At 42.8% G+C, this 20,256-nt stretch overlaps 1 protein-coding gene across 1 annotated transcript in view; it reads left to right on the top strand.

The window, feature by feature from the left end:
* The first annotated feature begins 5,164 nt into the window (after window positions 1–5,164).
* The window catches only part of arap2 (ArfGAP with RhoGAP domain, ankyrin repeat and PH domain 2), a 154,561-nt gene continuing 139,469 nt past the window's right edge, over window positions 5,165–20,256 (top strand). Inside the window, exons 1-5 of the mRNA XM_079579837.1 lie at window positions 5,165–5,941; window positions 9,634–9,716; window positions 17,863–17,939; window positions 18,271–18,335; window positions 19,430–19,756. Coding sequence (XP_079435963.1) covers window positions 5,220–5,941; window positions 9,634–9,716; window positions 17,863–17,939; window positions 18,271–18,335; window positions 19,430–19,756 — 1,274 coding nt within the window. The 5' untranslated portion in view covers window positions 5,165–5,219. The remainder of the gene's footprint in view (window positions 5,942–9,633; window positions 9,717–17,862; window positions 17,940–18,270; window positions 18,336–19,429; window positions 19,757–20,256) is intronic.

The raw sequence follows: 20,256 nt of genomic DNA, 5'->3' as shown, positions 1-20,256 counted from the left end.
TTCCCAGACGAGTTGCCCGCTCTCCAGACGTCCCTCATCCCTCTTTTATTCCACTGTCACTCATTTTATAGGCGCTTGAAACGTATATTAGTGAAAGCCAAACATAGCTGGCACTTGGCCAAGAAAGCCCCGTATACAAAAAGCGTTTAATTGCGCGCGCGCGTGGTTTATGGTGTTTGTGCAGAGGAGTTGCAGTTCCTGCTTTAAAAGGTCTGCGCACAGCTCGACGTGTTCAGAGTACACGGTTCACATGGAAATATTTTGGAGTCACGGTATTATGTTTCTAGACCTAACTTCCTCGTGCCACACATTATCAGTGTAAATTTTGACAACATATTTTAATTTAGTTTTAGTCTTAGTCTTTTGATGAACATGTAATTCGATTTTAGTCTAGTTTTAGTAAAAAAAAAAAAAAATCTTCAAGTTTAGTCTAGTTTTAGTCGAATAAAATTGCATGTAAATTTAGTCGACTAAATTTAAGACGAATTTAGTCGACTTTGCATTGATAATATTCATTATAATCATATTTAATCGTGTTCCTCTGCTTCATGGAGCTGCTCCACATGAACAAAGCTCAGAGCTGATCCTTTGGCAGAGAATTTACAAGATCTGAGGCTCTTTCAGACTGACAACAGAAGTTTGGATGATTTTAGTCTCTCCTTTTTATTTTTATTTAGTTTTTTTTTTAGTCGACTAAAATATCGGGACATTTTAGTCATAGTTTTAGTCTCATGAAAAACTTTTAATTTAGTTTTAGTCCAATTTTAGTCGTCAAAAATATCACTTTGACTAAAATTAAGACTAAATATTTTAATCGACGGAATTAACACTGCACATTATGCCTATTTTTTTTTTTTTTTTTTTTTTTACATGGGCTACTCGATTTTGATTTCTCTAGGTCACTGTGTCACTATAGGCTAGTAAAAGTTAACTGCAATTTTCTACATACATACATCAGACCTGAAACATGAATTAACCTCGCAGTTTCGCAGAGGAACGTGGCAGGAACCCGTGCAGCAAAACAAACCATTTTCTGGTCTGCACCTGCGCCTTTGTCTCAGAGGAATTTGTGTGAAAAGCCTCGTTAGACCTCAGATGGTCTGCACTGCTGCCGCCGCACTCTGTCGCCATCTCGTGGACATGTACGGGCACCGTTTGGGCCTGTTATTTGGAAGAGACCCATGACTCGTGACCCATGAAAAGCAATGGGATGGGATAGATATAGAATAATGAGAGGTTTGCTTCAAATATACAACAATTAAAGCCTATTATTGTAAGTGTAAAGTTTGCTTTTGCATATAGACAAAAGCAACAGGTAATAAGACTTTCATTACACAGCTGATTCAGGCACTACAAAAAAGTGTAGCCTACAGGCTTATAGAATGGCAGGGACTGGGACTGAGAAACAGCCCTGGACTCTGGTCAGCCTGGCCCAAATTAGCGTAAATGTGACACGTCCACAAATATATATGTGAACCTCTTACCCCCCGCCTTAACCAAGAGCATTTTCTCCAGTTCGGCTTTGCCCAAATCTAAAAGCTTCTTGACTGGAGAGCACTCCAGCTTTTAGATTTGCTACACTGTAACGTTTTTGTTTTTGGATGCTTTTCTTTTAACTCCCTGAACTCCCACCTGAACCGAGCACATTTTTTCCAGTTTGGCTTTACCCCAATCCAAAAGCTTCTGGAAAAAAAGGTGTGAAAATAGTGACAAAACTGAGACGAAAACAATGATGGAAATGTGACCAAAAAGTGAGAAAAGTCTGACAAAAAAGTGACGAAAAATGGATGAAAAAGTGGCAAAAATGTCACAAAAATGACAAAAGAAATGACAAAAAAGTGACAAAAAATGACAAAAAATGACAAAAAAATAACAAAACAAAAAAATACAAAAATGTGACAAAAAATTGATAAAAAATGACAAAAAAGTGACAAAAAAATGACAAAAAAAGTGACAAAAAAATAACAAAACAAAAAAATGACAAAAAATTACAAAGAAGTGACAAAAATTTGATAAAAAATGTCACAAAAATGACAGAAGAAATGACAAAAAAGGGACAAAAAAAGTGACAAAAAATAACAAAACAAAAAAATACAAAAATGTGACAAAAATTTGATAAAAAATGACAAAAAATGAGTTGAGTACCCAACAAAAAAATGATGGAAAAAAAAATCTAATGAGGTGAGGAAAAATATCCTCTTGGTTCAGGCGGGAGTTAAGAGGTTAAGCTTTTAGATTTGGGTAAAGTGAGAGGCCAGACCGGTGGCCCTAGAGCCAGTGGCCCTTCTGTGCTCTTCCAGGTCATGGACATATGGCCAGTCCGCCCCTGCAGAATGGCGACTATGTTGCCACAGTTTTAGGTCAAAAGTGATGCAATTGTATCGTTTTGACAAGCCTGCCGTGTCTTGTGTCCCTCATGTGTGACAAAGCAAGCCCCCCCCACCATCATCTTGTCATCTGCCGAGAAACGACAGAGATAACATGTTCATTTCTCCTGTGAACTTGCTTACGTGCGCCAGGCAGAGTGTTGCATTCCTGCGTGTTATGAATGCGTAGCCCGGGGGCCGTGGAATCAAGCCGGGACACGCAAGGACTCCCAGCAAACATCACAAGAGCCTCCACTTCGCTGCTTTCTGTTGATATCACATGCAAGCATACACTTTATATTGAAACACGGGCCCCACTAATGTTTTTTTTGCCAACTCACTGTGTAAAGACATCTTACATTAAACAACTACCGCTCCCTGTGTAGGATAATGTGATTCTTTTAATGCAAAAATAAATCCAATCGAGTTAAAATGCTTTAGACACCGACTCAAGTGCATTTTCATTTCCCAGTGTTGTGCAGTATGCCTGTTAGTCTAACTATGACTCTATAATATCATCTATATGGGCTACATAAACAAATATGATCCACTTCCACTATGGCTCTTCATACATACCCAATACACCGAATACTTATTAAAGTATAGGCCTTAGTACATTATAACTGCATTTTGTAAGTCCTGAGAACATGTGTCGCTCTCTGGTGCCAAAGTGGGCGTGGCTTGCTCTCACACTCACACAGAGCGGAAACCAACAAGTGTCAAACCAAACCACGCTACCAGGAGTCAACAGACAACCGGGGCCGCCACCGCAGGACAGGACGGGCCAGTGTGGCTTGAAACGGCTGGAGGCTCAAGCGCAGGCTCCCTTCTTCTGCGACATTCTCACCGGGTACGTGAGGTTTATTAGTGAACTTACCTGACGCACCGCGGCGTGTTGCGTCAAGATCGTGACCGCAGTGTGTTTACCTGGACGTGGGCGCGTGGCGGGACTCAAAATAAACTACAGCTTAAGTGAGATTTACTTTTTTGGACTTACAGGGTGCAGTGAGCGCGGGTTACATGAAAATGAAAGTAAATTATAATTGGTTGAGAAAGTTGTTGATCCGCACAGATTTTTAAAACGTGGACAATGTAACATAGACATGGGTCTAATACTGAACGCGCCTTAATATGCATTTATGGCTTTATTGTCTAGTTCTACATTTCACGAAAGCAGGAAGCCTATAATGAAATATAAATTGGACTTTGTTCCGTTCTTGGATGTGAGATGGCATTAAGCACGCACGTGCGCGTGTGTTTGCTTGTGAGGGCGTGCTTTCTCTCGGTGACTCACCTTTTTCACTGTAAACCCATCCCTGAAGCTATGGGACAGAGCCTTGTGGTTGTGGGTGTGAGCTTGAAGCACATACTTGTCTGTGTGTTTGCCTTGTGAACATTGTTGGAAGGCCATGTCCTATTCTTTGAGTTCTATTATTAACATGTGATCAATTAGGCAGACATAATAAACACCATTGCAAAGGCGTGTGCTGCTCTTCCATCGACAGACACCAGCGCCTCTTATATTCCCTTGCCCAATGTGAGCCTAGGCTGTTTTATATAGGGCTCCTGACTCCTTATTGATCCGCACACACTGTGGGATTGTGCACTGGGCAGAAGCACTGGATCAAAACACCCACACCATCACTTAACAATGTTCGCCGAGGCTGTGTGTGTGTGTGTTTTATGTGCTGAAAAGCAGAAATGTGGAACAGGTCAAACGATAGCAAGCACCACTGTGCCAGTACTGGATGTTAGCCAATATAGGACTCTCCGCGTGTCGACACAGCTGTAGTCCGCTCACCCGGGCACAAACTATCGGATTTTCTCTGAACCGATCTATACAATCTATCACATGTCTCTTGCTTTGACTTTTATTTGCTACCAAGCTGCTAGGGTTGACATACTTATTTGAATAAACTTGGACAAAAAACATACTTTGAACTGCCATTTGTGATGTGTGTCCCCCCCCCTCTCTCTTTTCTGTGAAATGCATAAAAGTTTGTGGTGGTGCCACACTATATAACAAAATAGGGAACTCCCATAAAATGTGTGGTTTATAAGTGTCTGTTTCAGTTCTCGAGTAGTACGAGAAAACAATTTTGGAATGGTCACACTGTTTGGTTTAGTCAAAGCAGAAGTGTCGCTTGGTGTGAGGTTGAGTGACGAGATGTAGATAAGATACAGCATTATTCAAAAGCTGGAATATATATGTGAGATATAGAAAGGTTGAGCATTGCCTTTTTATAGAGTGCATGCAACAGAATGACTAACGGTAGGTTATTCATTTATGCACACATTCATGTAAAGATCATCAATATTTGCAGTGGGAAGGTAATATACAGAGAACGTGCTCAGAGACTTTTGTCATTTCCTCATACTTCTTGTTGACTGTTTCCTGCGTTGACATGCACTACTGGTGTTGCAGAAATTGAACCTGAAGCGTCATGTAACACTTTCTTAAAACTTGCTATGTCGTTGGGCAATACAGGGGACGTCCATGCTAAAACATATGCACTTTTCTGTCTAAATGACAAAAGCAACAGCTCCATCCAGCAGGAGAAAGCTGAACTCTCTACCTTCCCCTTGCCCTCTCTCCCTCTGCTTCCACTTGCACAAATCTTCAATTCTTTACGTCGCTTTTAAACATTCTATTGCATTATTATAATCTGTTTCTTTGTGTGTGCCCACAGGTAAAAGCTGCATGATTTCAGTTCATTCCAAAACCCCCCTGGAGGACGTCACTCAAGTCTCTGTTCCTCTAAAGCCTCTAAAGATGTTCTCCATGACGACACCTATCATGTAGCCCCCGATTCTCGCTCTAATAAGACATGACGGCGTCGGGACAGTAGCATTATGTCCGAGATTCTGGAATGGCTCTCCTCGCTGCGCCTCCCTCAGTACTTCATATACTTTGACCATGGAGGCTACCAAACCCTGGACGACTGCAGGGAACTCACGGATGAGCGTCTCTTGGAGCTCGGACTCGTCCCCACGGGTCACCGCCGGCGCATCCTCCGCAGCCTGGAGGCCCTGGGGGTGGCGCAGAGCGAGGACGAGAGCGACGGCGAGGGCGGGCGGCGCCGGCGGAGGAAGCCCGTGCCGAATCCGCGGCGCATCTTCCGGGAGACGAGGGGCGCGTCTTGTCTGCGTTCCCAAACGAGCGAGAGGGAGTGCGATCTGAAAGGGAGTCAAACTTTGCCCCCCTTCGCGGGACTGGGCAGGGAGATAGACGAGGAAGAGGAAGAGGAAGCGGCGCTTGAGCTTCCGCAGCCGGCGCCCAGGGATCCGCAGAACATCGGCCTCCGCTACGCCCCTTCGTCAGACAGCAGCAGCGACTCCTTCTCCATCTCCGAAACGCCGTCGGACTGGGAGGTGCCCTCGGAGAACCCGGCGCTCCCCAACGCGGAAGTGCCCCGAACTCTGCCAGAGGAGGATTGTCCCTGCGAGATGGTGGAGAACTCCATTTATGAATCGCTGCCTAAAGGTCCTCGTCCGACGCGCTCCTACCGCCTGAGGCACCGGCCTGTCCCTGAGATCCCGAGCCTTGTCATTCTGCCAGACCTCGTTCAGGACAGGTGGGTGCACCCCGAGGAGCGGAGCGCTTGTTATTGCAAGTTGTTCACTCTGTTTAGGCTTGTAAAAGTCAGCAAGTGTTAACCCACGGAAGGCGTGTTGGTAACACTTTACACTACGGGCCGGCAAGTCCTTGGTACTTGCAGTGGTAATTACAGTGGTAATTCTAGGTACTTATTGTGGTACTTAAAGGATACTATAGTGACAATTACAAGTTATGTACTTCTAGATACAGGGGTAACTCTTAGTAATGAAAGTTGTACTTCTTGTTTTCCCTAATGCTGTTTTATGTTGTTTTATAGTTACACAATCCTAGAAATTACGTCTGTATGTAGAAGTACCACATTTGCTACTTATGAATTGCTGCTGTAGTATTCTTGAATTACCATGTATCACTGAAACTACTAGAAACTATCATTTAAAGTACCAAAGTACATAGAAGTATGACCTTCATTACTACGAGTTACCACTGTATCTCTTAGTAATGAGAGATACAGTGGTAACTCTGTGTCTCTTTAACCCCTAACCCTAATGACTAGTAATTATGACTTTTAGTACCACAATAATAACCTAGTAATTATCCTGTAATTACCACTATAAGTACCACGGACTCACCGGCCCGTAATGTAAAGTGTTACCGGCATGTCAATAGTAAAGCCTCAGTAACACTTAAGTAAAAACAATAATCAGAACCATAATCGTAATAGTTCATAATTACATTTATCTACCGGTTCAAAGGTCTGGTTAAAGATGGAAGCTTTAGAGCGGCCATCAGAACTCGGCTGTGCTCTTTGGATGAAAGATACAGACCAAAAAAGGAAACACTAGATACAAATGTATTCAATGGTTTATTACACCAATCAGTCAATTGCAATAAAACAAGAACAAAACAATAATTTAGTATGTTCTCTGGAAACAGCAAATTATCCTCTACATGGGGTCTTACGTATGGGAAACCTGCCACATCTACTCGGGATGCACGATATTGAAGTAACGATCGCGATACGGCGGTGCAGTATCGCGATAACAATGTTATCACGATATTTTCTCAAACCATTAACATGAGCCAATGAATTCAGACACAAATCGCAACTTTTAAGCCAGAAGAAGTATCATCAAAAAACACAAATTCAGGATCAGAACAAGGGTAAATTATACTAAATTAGGAAATGTTTCACTAAAACTGAACTTTTACTCTTTTTTTTTAACCTCTTGATCTCCCCACATTGATCAAGTGCATTTTCTCCAGTTCAGTTTTACCCAAATCCAAAAGCTTCTTGACTGGAGCTTACAGCCTATAGACCAGTGTAACGCCTCATTTGAAAGTAAGACCTACAAAACTCTTCTAAGCTTCTTCTTTGCTTTTGTTATCTCATTTTAGTAGTTTTTGCCACATTTTAATCATATAATCACATAATAATAATAATCAAATTTTTTGTCAGTTTTTGTCAGGTTTTCAATTGTTTATTTTTAGCATTTTGCCCACATTTAGTTTATTTTAGTGTAATATAACTGGGATCAAGCCACAAAAAGGACAAAAACATGACAATCATACCGAGAAAGAAGCTTAATCCTTCCTTAGCTTTCAAATTAGGCCTAACTTTGGCCTATAGGCTGTAAGTGCCAGTCGAGAAGCTTTTAGATTTAGGTAAAGTCAAACTGGAGAAAATGCAAAGACTTTAGTGACGTTGCGATATATTGTGGCTTCTTGCGATACAGCTATTGCATCACCTAATATCGCGATATGATGATGTATTCTAAATTACCTTTAAAAATAGTTAAAAGTCAATATGGGCCCATTATTGCACATCTTATGTCGGTTTGGAATCAAGTCAACAAACATCTGGGCAAAGACAAAGATTTTTTACTTCAAACCCCCCCATATTCCATAGCTATTCTCTCCTGACCGATAAGAAGCCTATCTCTTTTCCCGCATGGGAAGGCAAAGCAGTTCACTATCTCAGAGATATTATAGGACAGTATGGTTTAAGGGAGTTTTGTGCTTTACGAAAGTGTTACAATTCACCAGGCTCCTCTTTCTTCTTTTATTTACAGTTGCAAACTGCTATGCGTTCTCATGGGGTCCCTTGGACCTCGGACATGTACATTATTAGTTTGTTCTTCACAAAAAACATTGCCTAATCAACAACTTTGGAAAACAGAATTGAAGGACCACTTGGTGTGGGATTGGAATCACATTTGGTCAAATATGTCTCTCTCTTCAAGAAATCCCATTCACCAAATGATCCATTATAAAACTATTCACCAAGCTAATTTCTATCCCAGGAGACTACATCTAATGAAACTAACTCATTGACTGCCAACCATTTTCAAACCAGAGAGCTTGATTGTTACTGTGTGATTGTTACTGTTTTTTCAAGACCCACAGAAAATTTAGGTCTAGATCAATGTCAACACGAAACCCACCAAAAGAAAGATTAGACTCTCTTCTTTCATCTAAAAAAAAAGTTTGTTTGTACCTCTTTCCATCCTTTAGTAATCGTCCGTAGAAAATAGGTGAAACCCAAAATGCTGTTTTCTGACCAAAAAGCTGAGAAAACGAAAGAGCAATGCTGCCTTGGTGCTGCATTAGGCAGCACAACTAAGATTTTAACACCAGAAATGTTCAAGGCTTTGCTGCAGCTGTTCCCATTGTCTATAGACGTCATTGGCAGTCAACGTAAAAGACAATCAATGCTGTGATTTCTGTCCAGACAATGCCATTGGCACTTTTCTTCATATGGTGTGGCAATGCCCCGTGGTTTTTAATTTTTGGGACATTACAAAGATGCTCTCAAACATCATGGAAAGAGCCATACCTTGCACTCCGAGGCTTCTTTAGTTAGGTGATACTTCTTAACTAAATCTGACAATTAATAACCGTATCATTTTATTAGCCGGCCTTACTGCTGCTCAAAAGATGGTAGTATGCCGATGGAAGACAGTGCAGCCTCTGACTGCAAGGGAATGGCTCCTACAGAGATATAATTCAGTTGGAGCTCTCTGCCGCTCGAATGCATGGAGCGAAAACGGATAATATCTCATGCTGGTCTAATTTATTAAATACACTCAAACTAGATTAGATTAAGAGATAGGAATTAAAATGTTACAATGAACATGCCTTGATGTGCTGAGTATTGAGAGACAGTTTATTATTGTGTGATTTGATTAATGTATTGTACACAGCCATATGTACACTGCTATTTCTGTGAATGTCTCTTTTTTTAATCTTTGTTTAATTTTTGTAAGGGACTGTTTTTTATGCAAATTTGAGTTTCTCTGCCCATCATAAGGGAAATGGGGAACAAAAAGGGGACAAAATGAAAGTGTGATGCGTGTAAAAAGATGCAAATGCAATGTAACACTAAAAAAAAAAAGTCAAATGGCCTTTGGTTTATAAACTTTGGACACATGACTTTTTACACATTTTAAAGTAAACATAGTGTGATACGTATCGGATCGTGACAAAAGTGGATCGTTCCAGCCCTAATGCTTACAATGTTTTCTGTGAATCACAACATTTCCAAAAATCGCGTGGAAAGTTTCTGAACCACTGTATAATTATCCCGTGTTTGGATAACAAAGCATCGGGAGTAAACTTTCCTTAAACTTTGCAACCTCCAAATTCCTAATGCCACGGCTTGTGAGCCCCGTGCGTGATTTTTCACCTAACCATTTCTCTCGACTTTCTCAGGAGCGCTCCACTGACGCAAGCGCCGAGTCCCGAACACCTCGCCGGCTCCGAGGGTCCCACCGGTGCAAACGGCATACAGAAAGGTACACACAGTCTTTCAGCTGCTTCCGCTTCATCTCCGCCATGAATATTTCATTCGGCAGTAGAGTCGGCGTCGGCGGTGCTGTTGTTTGCCCGGATGAAAGCCGGGGCGCACAGATGGGGGTGGGGGGGTGGGGGGGGTATAGGTGGGAGCAGAGTTGGAGGAGGAGGGGTGGGGGGGGTGTGTGTGGGTGGGTGGGGTGAGGTTGGGGCTGCTCAGTGGCAGCAGCAGCAGCGATGTGTCGTGGGAAACGCCGCGCTCCGCTTCAAACCTGCACCTCACAGGGAATAGTCACTCTCACATCTTGTCCCTCGGCAAGACCTTGGAGCGTAATGCTGTCGCCCACCGTCCCCGAGTTTTCTCTCTTTTTGTCCGTGTGGATAGTTAAACTTTTGTAACAACTTACGGCCTTTTCTTATAGCTCAAGTAAATACACTGAATGTTGCTTTAAAGTAAGGTAGGAAACAGTTTTTAAACAGTGCCAATCTCTGTTGCTAGATATAGTAGCAGAGACTGCTCTTTAACTGAACCAAGCACATTTTCTCCAGTGTGTCATTACCCAAATCTAAAAGCTTCTTGAAAAAAGTGTCAAAATAGCGACAAAAACGACGATGAAAATGCAACTAAAGAAAAAGTGATAAAAATGTGACAAAATGTGATAAAAATGTGACAAAAAAGTGACAAAAATTAACAAAAATATTACGAAAAGGTGACGAAAATGTGATAAAATGTGATAAAAATGTGACAAAAAATGACGAAAAGCTGACAAAAAATTTGAGAAAAAAATTGTCAAAAAAATTACAAAAAAAAGGAATATAAATGGCACAAAAATGTGACGAAATGTGACCAAAATTTGACAAAAAGTGACAAAAATGTGACGTAAAGGCAATGAAAAAAATGTATGCATCAAAAGATGCATACAGGTATAGTTTACATTTAATTTACAGAAATATTTACAACATAAGAAGCAACAGCTCCTCTTAGCAATTCTGGAATAGTAAAGTAACTTAGTTCATAACATTCTTGTGTACGCACTTGCATAAGGCTGAAGGTGCACGATGCACATACATCACATAATCAGTACAAACTTATTACATACTTCTCATAATCAGATAAAACAAAACAAAAACAAAGACAGCTCATAGTTCAGGAACAGATGATTATTTTACAAGAGTTTTGCGTACTTTTCCAGTATTTGCTTTCTGTACATTATTTTAAACTGTCGTACAGTTGAACAAACTTTTAAATCCTCATTTAATAACACATTAAATGAGGATTTAAAAGTTTGTTCCACTGTAGGAGAGGTCGACTCCACTAACAAACATACTTTTTAGTGTTGTGCGGGAACATTTTTTCCTAAAATTAATTTTCCTTCTCAAATTGTAACCCCCATCACGGTCTGAAAACATTATTGGAATGTTTGCAGGAACTAAACTGTTTCTGGCTTTGGAAACAACTAGGGCAGTTTTTAAAATGCACCAATTCCGTGAGTTTAAGACTCTGCGACTGTACAAATAATGGGCTGGTGTGCTTAGATGAGTTTTATAAGTCTTAGCTTTCAAATGAGGCGTTGCGATAGGCGTTTAGATTTGGGTAAAGAGGTTAAGGTGAACGGTTCGAACCGGATCTCAACTGTGAAAAGAGACGGATCTTTTTGTTCAGTCAATTTTATCCAGAACTGCCCCGAACCAACGCAAGAATCAGCCCAACATCGGAGCAGGCCACACAAGCCACACAAGTGAAAGCTTTTCTGCACTACAGTGGAAGCTACATACACAAAACATGATGAGCTTTTTGATTGGCCTAATCCAGAACAGCATTAGCCCTGATTAGCTGTGTCTGTGATTTTTAATGCACTCCTTCTGGCTCATACTCTTGCCATTATCTCTATCAACAGTGGTTTTTTTTTACTCTTAATCTCCCACAGCGCTCCTTTTTTGGCTTTCCCTCTCTTCCTTGTTCCATGTACCTTTGCAGCAGTGGTCTCTTGGTAGAGCCTGTTTTTCCAACTTTTTCCTCTGTGCGGAACACGAACGGGAGTAAGAAAAACTACTGAAGAAGACGACGACAGAAAAGGCAAGACACAGAAGTTGGGCTGGGAGGAAGGAAGACGGGGATGGATGCAAAATAGGCAGCGAGACATCGGAAAAGAGGGAGCCAAGACGGTCCCTGAACTGGGAATGGGGAGCTTGACGAGCGAGTTAAATCTCTGCAGTGTGGGATAGAAAGGACTCATTTGACATATCGGATTTTTTTATTTTTATATATTCATATTTGAAGAGTTTATTCCTAGAGGGATCCGAGCGGAGTCCCCGTGAAGCACAGTTATATGGTTTTAGCTGGCTACAAGTGACACACTGAATATTAATTCCTCTGATTCAATAAGAGGTCATTTCAGGATGTTTTCCCGCTTAAGGCCCATGGCGGCATAGGCAGCTACCGTACTGTGAAGAAACTAAGGCAGATAAATGAATTTTTACTATGGCATTTTCACGCATAGAGCAGCTTTTGGGTTGAGCCCCTCCGTGTTTTTTATGTGCCGGCACCAAACGTTAGCCATTAGCCACGTTCAACGATCAGCTGTTCAACGAACTTATTCCCATGACAACGGGCATCCACCTGTCAACGTACCGACACACACGCATGATGTTTCTTGGCTACACGAAGCACTTAATCAGCTCATGAAGAGGAAAGTTTCACTGCAGCAGGAAGGGTCAGACGGGAAAGCAAGACGTACCTTGATGATTTAAAGTTGATACGTTTTGCCTCGCGTACTTTCATTCTTTCTTTGCGCAACAAAGAGGCGTCAAAGCCAGAGCACCACACCCGCTCTGACGCAGAGAGCGAGTGGAGCCGCTCCGAGAGACACCTGCTTCAGCCGCACTCGGGGCGGCTGTTTAGATCAGCCCAAGGTGCCACGGCTGGGTTCACACTGACCTAAAAGTGCCGTCCATCCATCCATCCATCCGTCCGTCTGTCCATGCATCCATCCATCCATCCATCCATCCATCCATGCGTCCGTCCGTCCGTCCATCCATCCGTCCGTCCATCCATCCATCCATCCATCCATCCATCCATCCATGCATCCGTCTGTCCGTCCATCCATCCGTCCGTCCATCCATCCATCCATCCATCCATCCATCCATCCATCCATCCATCCGTCCGTCTGTCCATGCATCCATCCATCCATCCATCCATCCATCCATGCGTCCGTCCGTCCGTCCATCCATCCATCCATCCATGCATCCGTCCGTCCGTCCATCCATCCGTCCGTCCATCCATCCATCCATCCATCCATCCATCCATCCATGCATCCGTCTGTCCGTCCATCCATCCGTCCATCCATCCATCCATCCATCCGTCCATCCGTCCGTCCATCCATCCATCCATCCATCCATCCATCCATCCATCCATCCATCCATCCATGCATCCGTCTGTCCGTCCATCCATCCATCCATCCATCCATCCATCCATCCATCCATCCATCCGTCCGTCCATCCATCCATCCATCAATCCATGCATCCGTCTGTCCGTCCGTCCATCCATCCATGCGTCCGTCCGTCCGTCCATCGATCCATCGATCCATGCATCCGTCTGTCCGTCCATCCGTCCGTCCATCCATCCGTCCGTCCGTCCATCCATCCATTATCTTCCGCTTTCAGAGACATAGTCCCTCCAGCGTGTCCTGGGTCTTCCATGAGGCCTCCTCCCAATAGGACATGCCTAGAAGCAAAAATATTGTTCCTAGGATAGCCGGTAAACGGTGGACATTCATCATCCAATGAGAGACATATTAAGATTAGGCACCAACCCACTATCCTTAAGGTTAGTGGCTAGGGCAAGGTCAGGGTTAAGCTGATTGGTTGATGTATGTGTGACGTTTCACTCTCTTATGACTTGTGACTGGTTGATCTACCAACAATCCTAGGAAAAATATACTCGCTGCCTGGAACATCTCCCGAGGGAGGCGACCAGGAGGCATCCGGAACAGATACCCGAGCCACTTCAGCTGGCTCCTTTTGACGTGAAGTAGCAACGACTCTACTCCGAGCTCCACCCTATCTCGAAGGGTGCACCCAGCCACCCTGCGAAGGAAGCTCATTTCGGCCGCGATCTCGTCCTGAGACCTACAAAACTGATTGAAACTTTAGTCCCTGCGCATATGTCTGATTTTTGTCGAATCTTTGACACTTTTTTGTCGCTTTTTGTTACTCTTTTGTTGTGTTTTTTTGTTTTCTTTTGTTATTGTTGCTTTTCCAGAACGTTCTTGTTTTTTGTAATGAAGATAGTTGTGCTTTTGAAAACATAAAAGTTGAGGACGGTTGTAAATTCCATTCATTGGAACTCATACAGAAAGGTACAGCTTCTATTTGCGCAAAACAAAACATGCACATTAGGCTGAAAAGTGTGTGGAGATGAGCCCCTTTTTTTTTTTTTTTTAAATAGCGAATTAAAGGATTTCCGGGCACATTTGTATGAAGTGCCACAAAAGCGAATCCATTCCCGTGTTCGTTTCTCTAGCGTTGAGTTTGGCACAAGGTCGCACACAGTATTCAGCGTCATCTAATCTTCTCTTCTGTACTTTCTATTGTCCTCAGACAAGTGTTTTCGCGTCGGCACGAGTGTTCGGAATGACAGATTGTTTTGCGATTCATTTAAATTCGGTTGGCGCGGACAAAGATGAGCGGTAATAACAAAATGACCTCCAACTCCAGCGCTTGAAACAGCTGGGACTTCTTCTTTCTCTGCAAAATCAATCCGTCTCCGTGTCCGCATCTGTGTTTCCATTTTTGCACCGTGAGAGTCTCGCTGAGGTGCAGTTAAAGGGGACACATGGAAGATCGACTTCATGAGCTTGTAATTATGGGCTTTCCTCGGGGAACCAAAGCATTACGTAGAACGGGTGAGAAACGGATGGACAGCGGTGCAGTACAGTTGTGTCCGCCGAGAGAACCGTCCGTGCCCCCGAAAGGTCGACTGATAGATGATGATTGATGGTTGTTATGTGGGCCGGGCGCTGGTCCGTACTGAGGGCTGAGGTGGTGTTGGACCAATTTCATCATCAACTGACCTCTTCATGAAACGTTCCATCTGATTTTTTTATCTGAACCGATGTCTTACGACGAGTGTGGATTTAAAGATGACATGGTGTTTCGTAATGAAAGTATGGAATGATGTCTGAACCTAGAATAGATGTTTTTTTTTATTGCGTAAACATTGCATACACTGAAAAAAATACACTGAAACAAAAAACATCCTCATTTTATTGGGGTTTATGTTCAATTTAACCTCTTTACCTCCACCTGATCTGAGCACATTATCTCCAGTTTGTCATAATCTAAAAAAGCTTCTTTGCTCTGCCCAATCCTGTCAGACCTCAGAAGCTAAGCAGGGAAGGGCCCGGCAGGACTTGGATGGGAAACCGTTTGGGAACACCAGGAAGCCTCGCGAATGTTGTAGTAGTAGTAGTAGTAGTAGTAGTAGAAGTTGATACGGTCTGTTCATTCCTTTAAACGTAAATACATTTCCAATTCTTTGTGGACAACACGACCGAAAGGGTTTAGGCTGAAGTGAAAACTTATTACACCTAACCCAGTTTACAGACTTCCACGAGAGAAAACAAAAACAAAACACAAACATTAATAATGAACAATGTCAAGTGTTAAACAGAAGAGAAAAAAGCATGTATCTGAAGTTAGTAACATAAATTTCAATATTCCAACAAATATGTATACATACATTTGTTTTAAGTTAATTTAGTTGAAACTAAATCATGTCATCATTATTATTTTTTATTTATTTTTCTTACTTTATTCATCCTAAGCTTATATATTCCTGAATTTTAGTAGCTTTAAACAACTTTTTGAAAGCTTTGACTGTTTGGGACTGTTTTAACTGATCTTCCAGGTCGTTCCACAGATTAACACCTCTTACAGAAATACATCGACTCTTTTTATTCTTTTTAGCTTTTGCTTTTTTGAAAATAGCAGTTCCTCGGAGGTTATACTGACTTTTCCTGTGTTCAAAAAGCTCCTGGATGGGAGGAGGGAGAAGATTATGATATGCTTTGTACACAATTACTATTGTATTTAGATCAACAAGATCATGGATTTTCAGTAGGCTCAGCTCTACAAAGATAGGGTTCGTCGGTGCATAGAAATCTGCATTAGTGATAATTCTTATTGCCTTTTTTTGGAGTAGGAAAATAGGATGAGTATTGGATTTTTAATTGTTTCCCCATATTTCCAGGCCATAATTTAGGTAAGGAAGTATGAGGGAGTTATACAGTAATAGAAGAGATTTTTTATCGAGTAGAGTTTTCAATTTGCCAATTACAGCAATGGTTTTTGCTGATTTTGTTTTTAATATACTTATATGCGATTTCCATTCAAGTTTACCATCAAGTGTCACTCCTAAAAATTTATTTGCATGTACTCGTTCAATATCTGTATCATTTAGTAGGATGTAGTGCGGAGTGGTCGATGGCACAGATTGGTTGCCTCGCTTCCGTCAGTCTACCCCAGGGCAGCTGTGGCTACAGTAGAAGCTTACCACCACCAAGTATGGAGTGAACGAATAGTGCAATGTAAAGCGTCTTTGAGTGTCCAGAAAAGCGCTATATAAAACCAATGCATTATTATTATTATAAAAGCACCAACATAGCAACAAAAGCTAGGATAAAAATGCAACTAAACATGAGGAAAAAAGCGATTAAAAAAAGTGACAACAATGTGAGGTTTAGATCAGGGGTGTCCAAACTACGGCCCGTGGGCCAACTGCGGCTTTTAATTGGTCCGCTGCAAATTCTAAAAATATAAATGATTTATTTTATTTATTTTTTTATTTAAAGGGGCTAGATGCAAGCTAGCCATTTTATGCTCACTACTGCCACCTCAGGTCATATGTGTAACTGCACCTTCTATATTAAGCTCGTGCATGACGACACTTCGGGCCGAAGCAACACCCTTTTATAGGCTGTCGACTCCAATCAAGAAGCTTTTAAATTTGGGTTAAACTGGAGAAAGTGCACTCGGTTCAGGTGGGGGTTAAGAGGTTAAATGTGATCGTATTTCTTGAGCAGTCAATATATTTATGTTGTCATCTTCTTCGTGAGAGTCCACTCTTCCCTGTGATTGGTTAAATCTGCCTCTGACTCACTCCGAGCATAAACAACACAGTGGGCGGCGCAAAGTAGGCGGGATGTTTATTTTGTGTGTGTGCGTACTTGAGATAGGGATGCACAATATCTCGGCACATTCTACACATCAGGTGGCACATCATTCTCATGTGCTACAATAATATAGCAAAATCACTTCCCCACATATTGCGCAGCCCACTGATTGAAGATTCATTTCATCCCCCCCTGTCCTAGATTTCCGCATCTGGATTTCGGTGCGTGTGAATCCTATGCCTTCAGTCAGCTGTGTTGTTTAAAAGCGTTTCTATCTTGTCCTCTGTCAGCTGGCGGCGGTTGCCTCCGAGCCCTCGCGCAGTCCTCCGGAGAGGGCGGTGTCATTTTTCACGGTGACAGCAGTGGCCCACGCAGGGGTGGCCGCGGGTCTCCAGACTAATAGTGTCTGGCCTGAGTCCCTCCTGTTCTTCTTCTTCTTCTTCTTCTCTCGCCGACCACCGACACGCCCCCCCCCCCCCCTTCCCTTCCTCACCCGAAGGAGCCAAAGACAGAGAAATGGCCTTGGCACCGACTCGCGCGCTCTGATCAGACAGAAGAGAACCGCGCTCCCCGTCGGCAAAGGGATAAGCATGCTAAACATTTAATTGGTTCGCCGCGTGCGTGGATCAAGAACTGGCACATTTTCCCACAAAGTAGTTTCAATCAAAACGCAGCTAAAACATGGATTTACATTTTAAGTCGGGGAAACAACAATCCTTTTTTTTTTTTTCCGCTTTTCACATTTAGGACTTTGTGCTGCAATTTAAACGTCGTAGGGCTGCTCGATTTTATAGGAAGAGAAAACGGGACAGACAATAGGTGGAGTTCACGCGGCGTCGCAACAATTTTAAAAGCCTATCGTTAAAGATGAAGGCCGGGAATTCTTTGGCAGAGGCTGTAGTTGCGTAATAGTCATAATTATAAGTTACTGAAGCGCCTCGTGATCATAAAGCCTTTCTTTTGTGTCCTTTTGCAGCTCAAGTTGGAGAAACCTTGACGCCGATAGTCCCCTACGGAGAGATGTTTCTGTACAACAACCCTGACGGCGCTCCGGTAAGGCCCTGGACAGTGAGTGTAGCGCCTGAGCAAAAGAGGAAGGTCTTTTACCCCACCCCCCCAAACACACACACACTGTCAACATTATCAAGCGTGTTTTCGGATATGATGTGCGAAACTCCCTCCGCAGTGTTAATGCGCCCGGGCGCCGACACGGCAGCACGGGGGGGAAGTGTGCCCCCGCTTCTCGCTTGGCCCCCGAGGTTAATAGAAATGTCTCCCCGGCCTCTAAAGTTAACATGGCTTAGTGCACCGACATCAGTGTCCGACCGGAAGATGGACACTTTTCTTCTCATCTGATGCTAATCTCTGTTCTGCTCCGCTATAGGACCAAAGTGATAAAGAAGGGCTGCAGAGGGGTTTGAAAAACAGGATCAAGCCCAAGAAACTAAGGTTTGTTTATGTGTTTGACCTTTGCTGTTTTTTTTTTTACAGTATTTTGGTGTATTTTAAGTGTATATTGCTTTCAGTCCCAATCTTTTACTCTAGGAATGACCTTGAATATATTTTGAAAGATGATGTGGCGGACAGTGAGTTCCTGGTAGATGATGATCACTTACTTATGAAACAGCTCTGCTCTGACATGCCGTATGAACCATCTTCAGGGAGGGGTTTCCAGAGTCGGTAATAAACACGATGAGGATTAATTCATTTGAGACACATTTTAAATTTTAGCATTGTGGAGAAAATCTGAACAGATCTGCATCTGATCTGTCTTATTTATAGTTTTAATTTGATTTGATTCATTAGCCGTTAGCTTCAAGGCAACCTTATACATCGGCGTCTCCTCCGGTGAAGTATTTACATCTTACATTTAGTTCTTAACATGCAGTAAGTGAGTGATCTACCACAAATCTTTTAAAGCTAATTCCTTTACGAAATAAAGGGAGCGAGAAGTACTGCACTGGTAATTTAAAAGTGCATTATTGAACTTTTTATGTGGAAAAAAAGCCTTGATATTTGTGCGTATATGACCTCTTAGTGACCCAGCGGCATGTGCATGTGTATGTGTATGTGTATGTGTGGTTCGCCTGGCGTCCTTACTATCCAATATATAGTGGCCTCTGTTACGCTGCAGGATCAGTTTTTAGAGATTCCAAGAAGGTTTTCACTGCTGACGGACGGTCACCTCAGAAAACCAACACCGTGATCGAAATTAAAGGTGTCACAGCAATTGGGTCACAGAAAGTTGTTAGCCACATAAAAGGTTCCGTAATGCACCTTTTAAGGGCAGCAGAAATAGTGTCGCCATGCTGTATAACAGGGGTGTCCAAACTACGGCCCGTGGGTCAACTGTGGCCCGCTGCAAATTCTAAAAAGAATAATTGAAATGTAAGATATATAGAAGTTTTCCATAAAAAGTTATTAAACATGACTTCTCTGTGTCTCCAAATACGAAGAAAACCTGTTAAAATGTTGTTTCTTACTAGTATAGCCTAAGAATGAATGTAAACATGACCCAAAACATGTGGTTTGTATTAATACAGGAAAAAACCAGCAAAAGAGAGCAAAGACAAAGCTGCTCCTGAACCTGAGATGGATGATTACTCGACAGTGGAGGAGTGCGCCCGGATACTGGCCTATTCCAGCGTTGACCAGCCTCCAGCCGAGACCAGCGAAGACGCCGGCGCCGCGCCTCCTCAGGACGACTCGATGGTCACGGTGGAGTGTGAGCTGTACTCCCTGCCCGCAGATGCCCTGGGCGGGACGAGCACAATCGCCCTGCCAGATATCTCCCCATACGCGTGTTTCTACGGAGCACCCAAATGTGAAGTGTTCAAGGCTGGGTGGCTGGACAAGCTGTCGCCCCAGGGGTAGGTTACCGTCACACGTGAACTGAAAGATACGATGTGGGTGAATTTTTAATACAAAGATGGACTTCCTTGAGCTTTTACCCTTATTACGACGTTGTTCCCTCATCAAAAACAAACACCATGGATTTGTTAGCATGCTGTTGAGTGAAAATGGAGTCTCGCGCACTGTTTAATTCCTCCTACTGCCAGCGGAGGGCACTCCAACTAAAGTTTGAGACACAAACCAACATACTCCGTAATGATAAAGTCTTCTTTCCATACATCGTTGTGTTTAAAGTCATGTCACGTGTATCATCAGTGCTGAAGAGCCCAAAATCAGCCATAGTTATGCACGACATGTCCTCCCTGTTATAGCATTTGAAGTGCTATACAATTCTTGATTTTGCCCAACAAGGTATTTCAGTCCCTGTTGTATTCACCCTCCCCGCCTGCTCTGCCCAGGGCTGGCACAGAGCCCTGAGCTGTTGAATATTCAAATTGAAAGTAGCCATTTGTTTGGA

Source organism: Gobius niger (assembly GCF_951799975.1).
Source record: "Gobius niger genome assembly, chromosome: 21".
Classification (NCBI taxonomy): domain Eukaryota; kingdom Metazoa; phylum Chordata; class Actinopteri; order Gobiiformes; family Gobiidae; genus Gobius; species Gobius niger.
The sequence above is the reverse complement of the archived record's forward strand: the minus strand, read 5'-3'. Positions and strand labels throughout refer to the sequence as shown.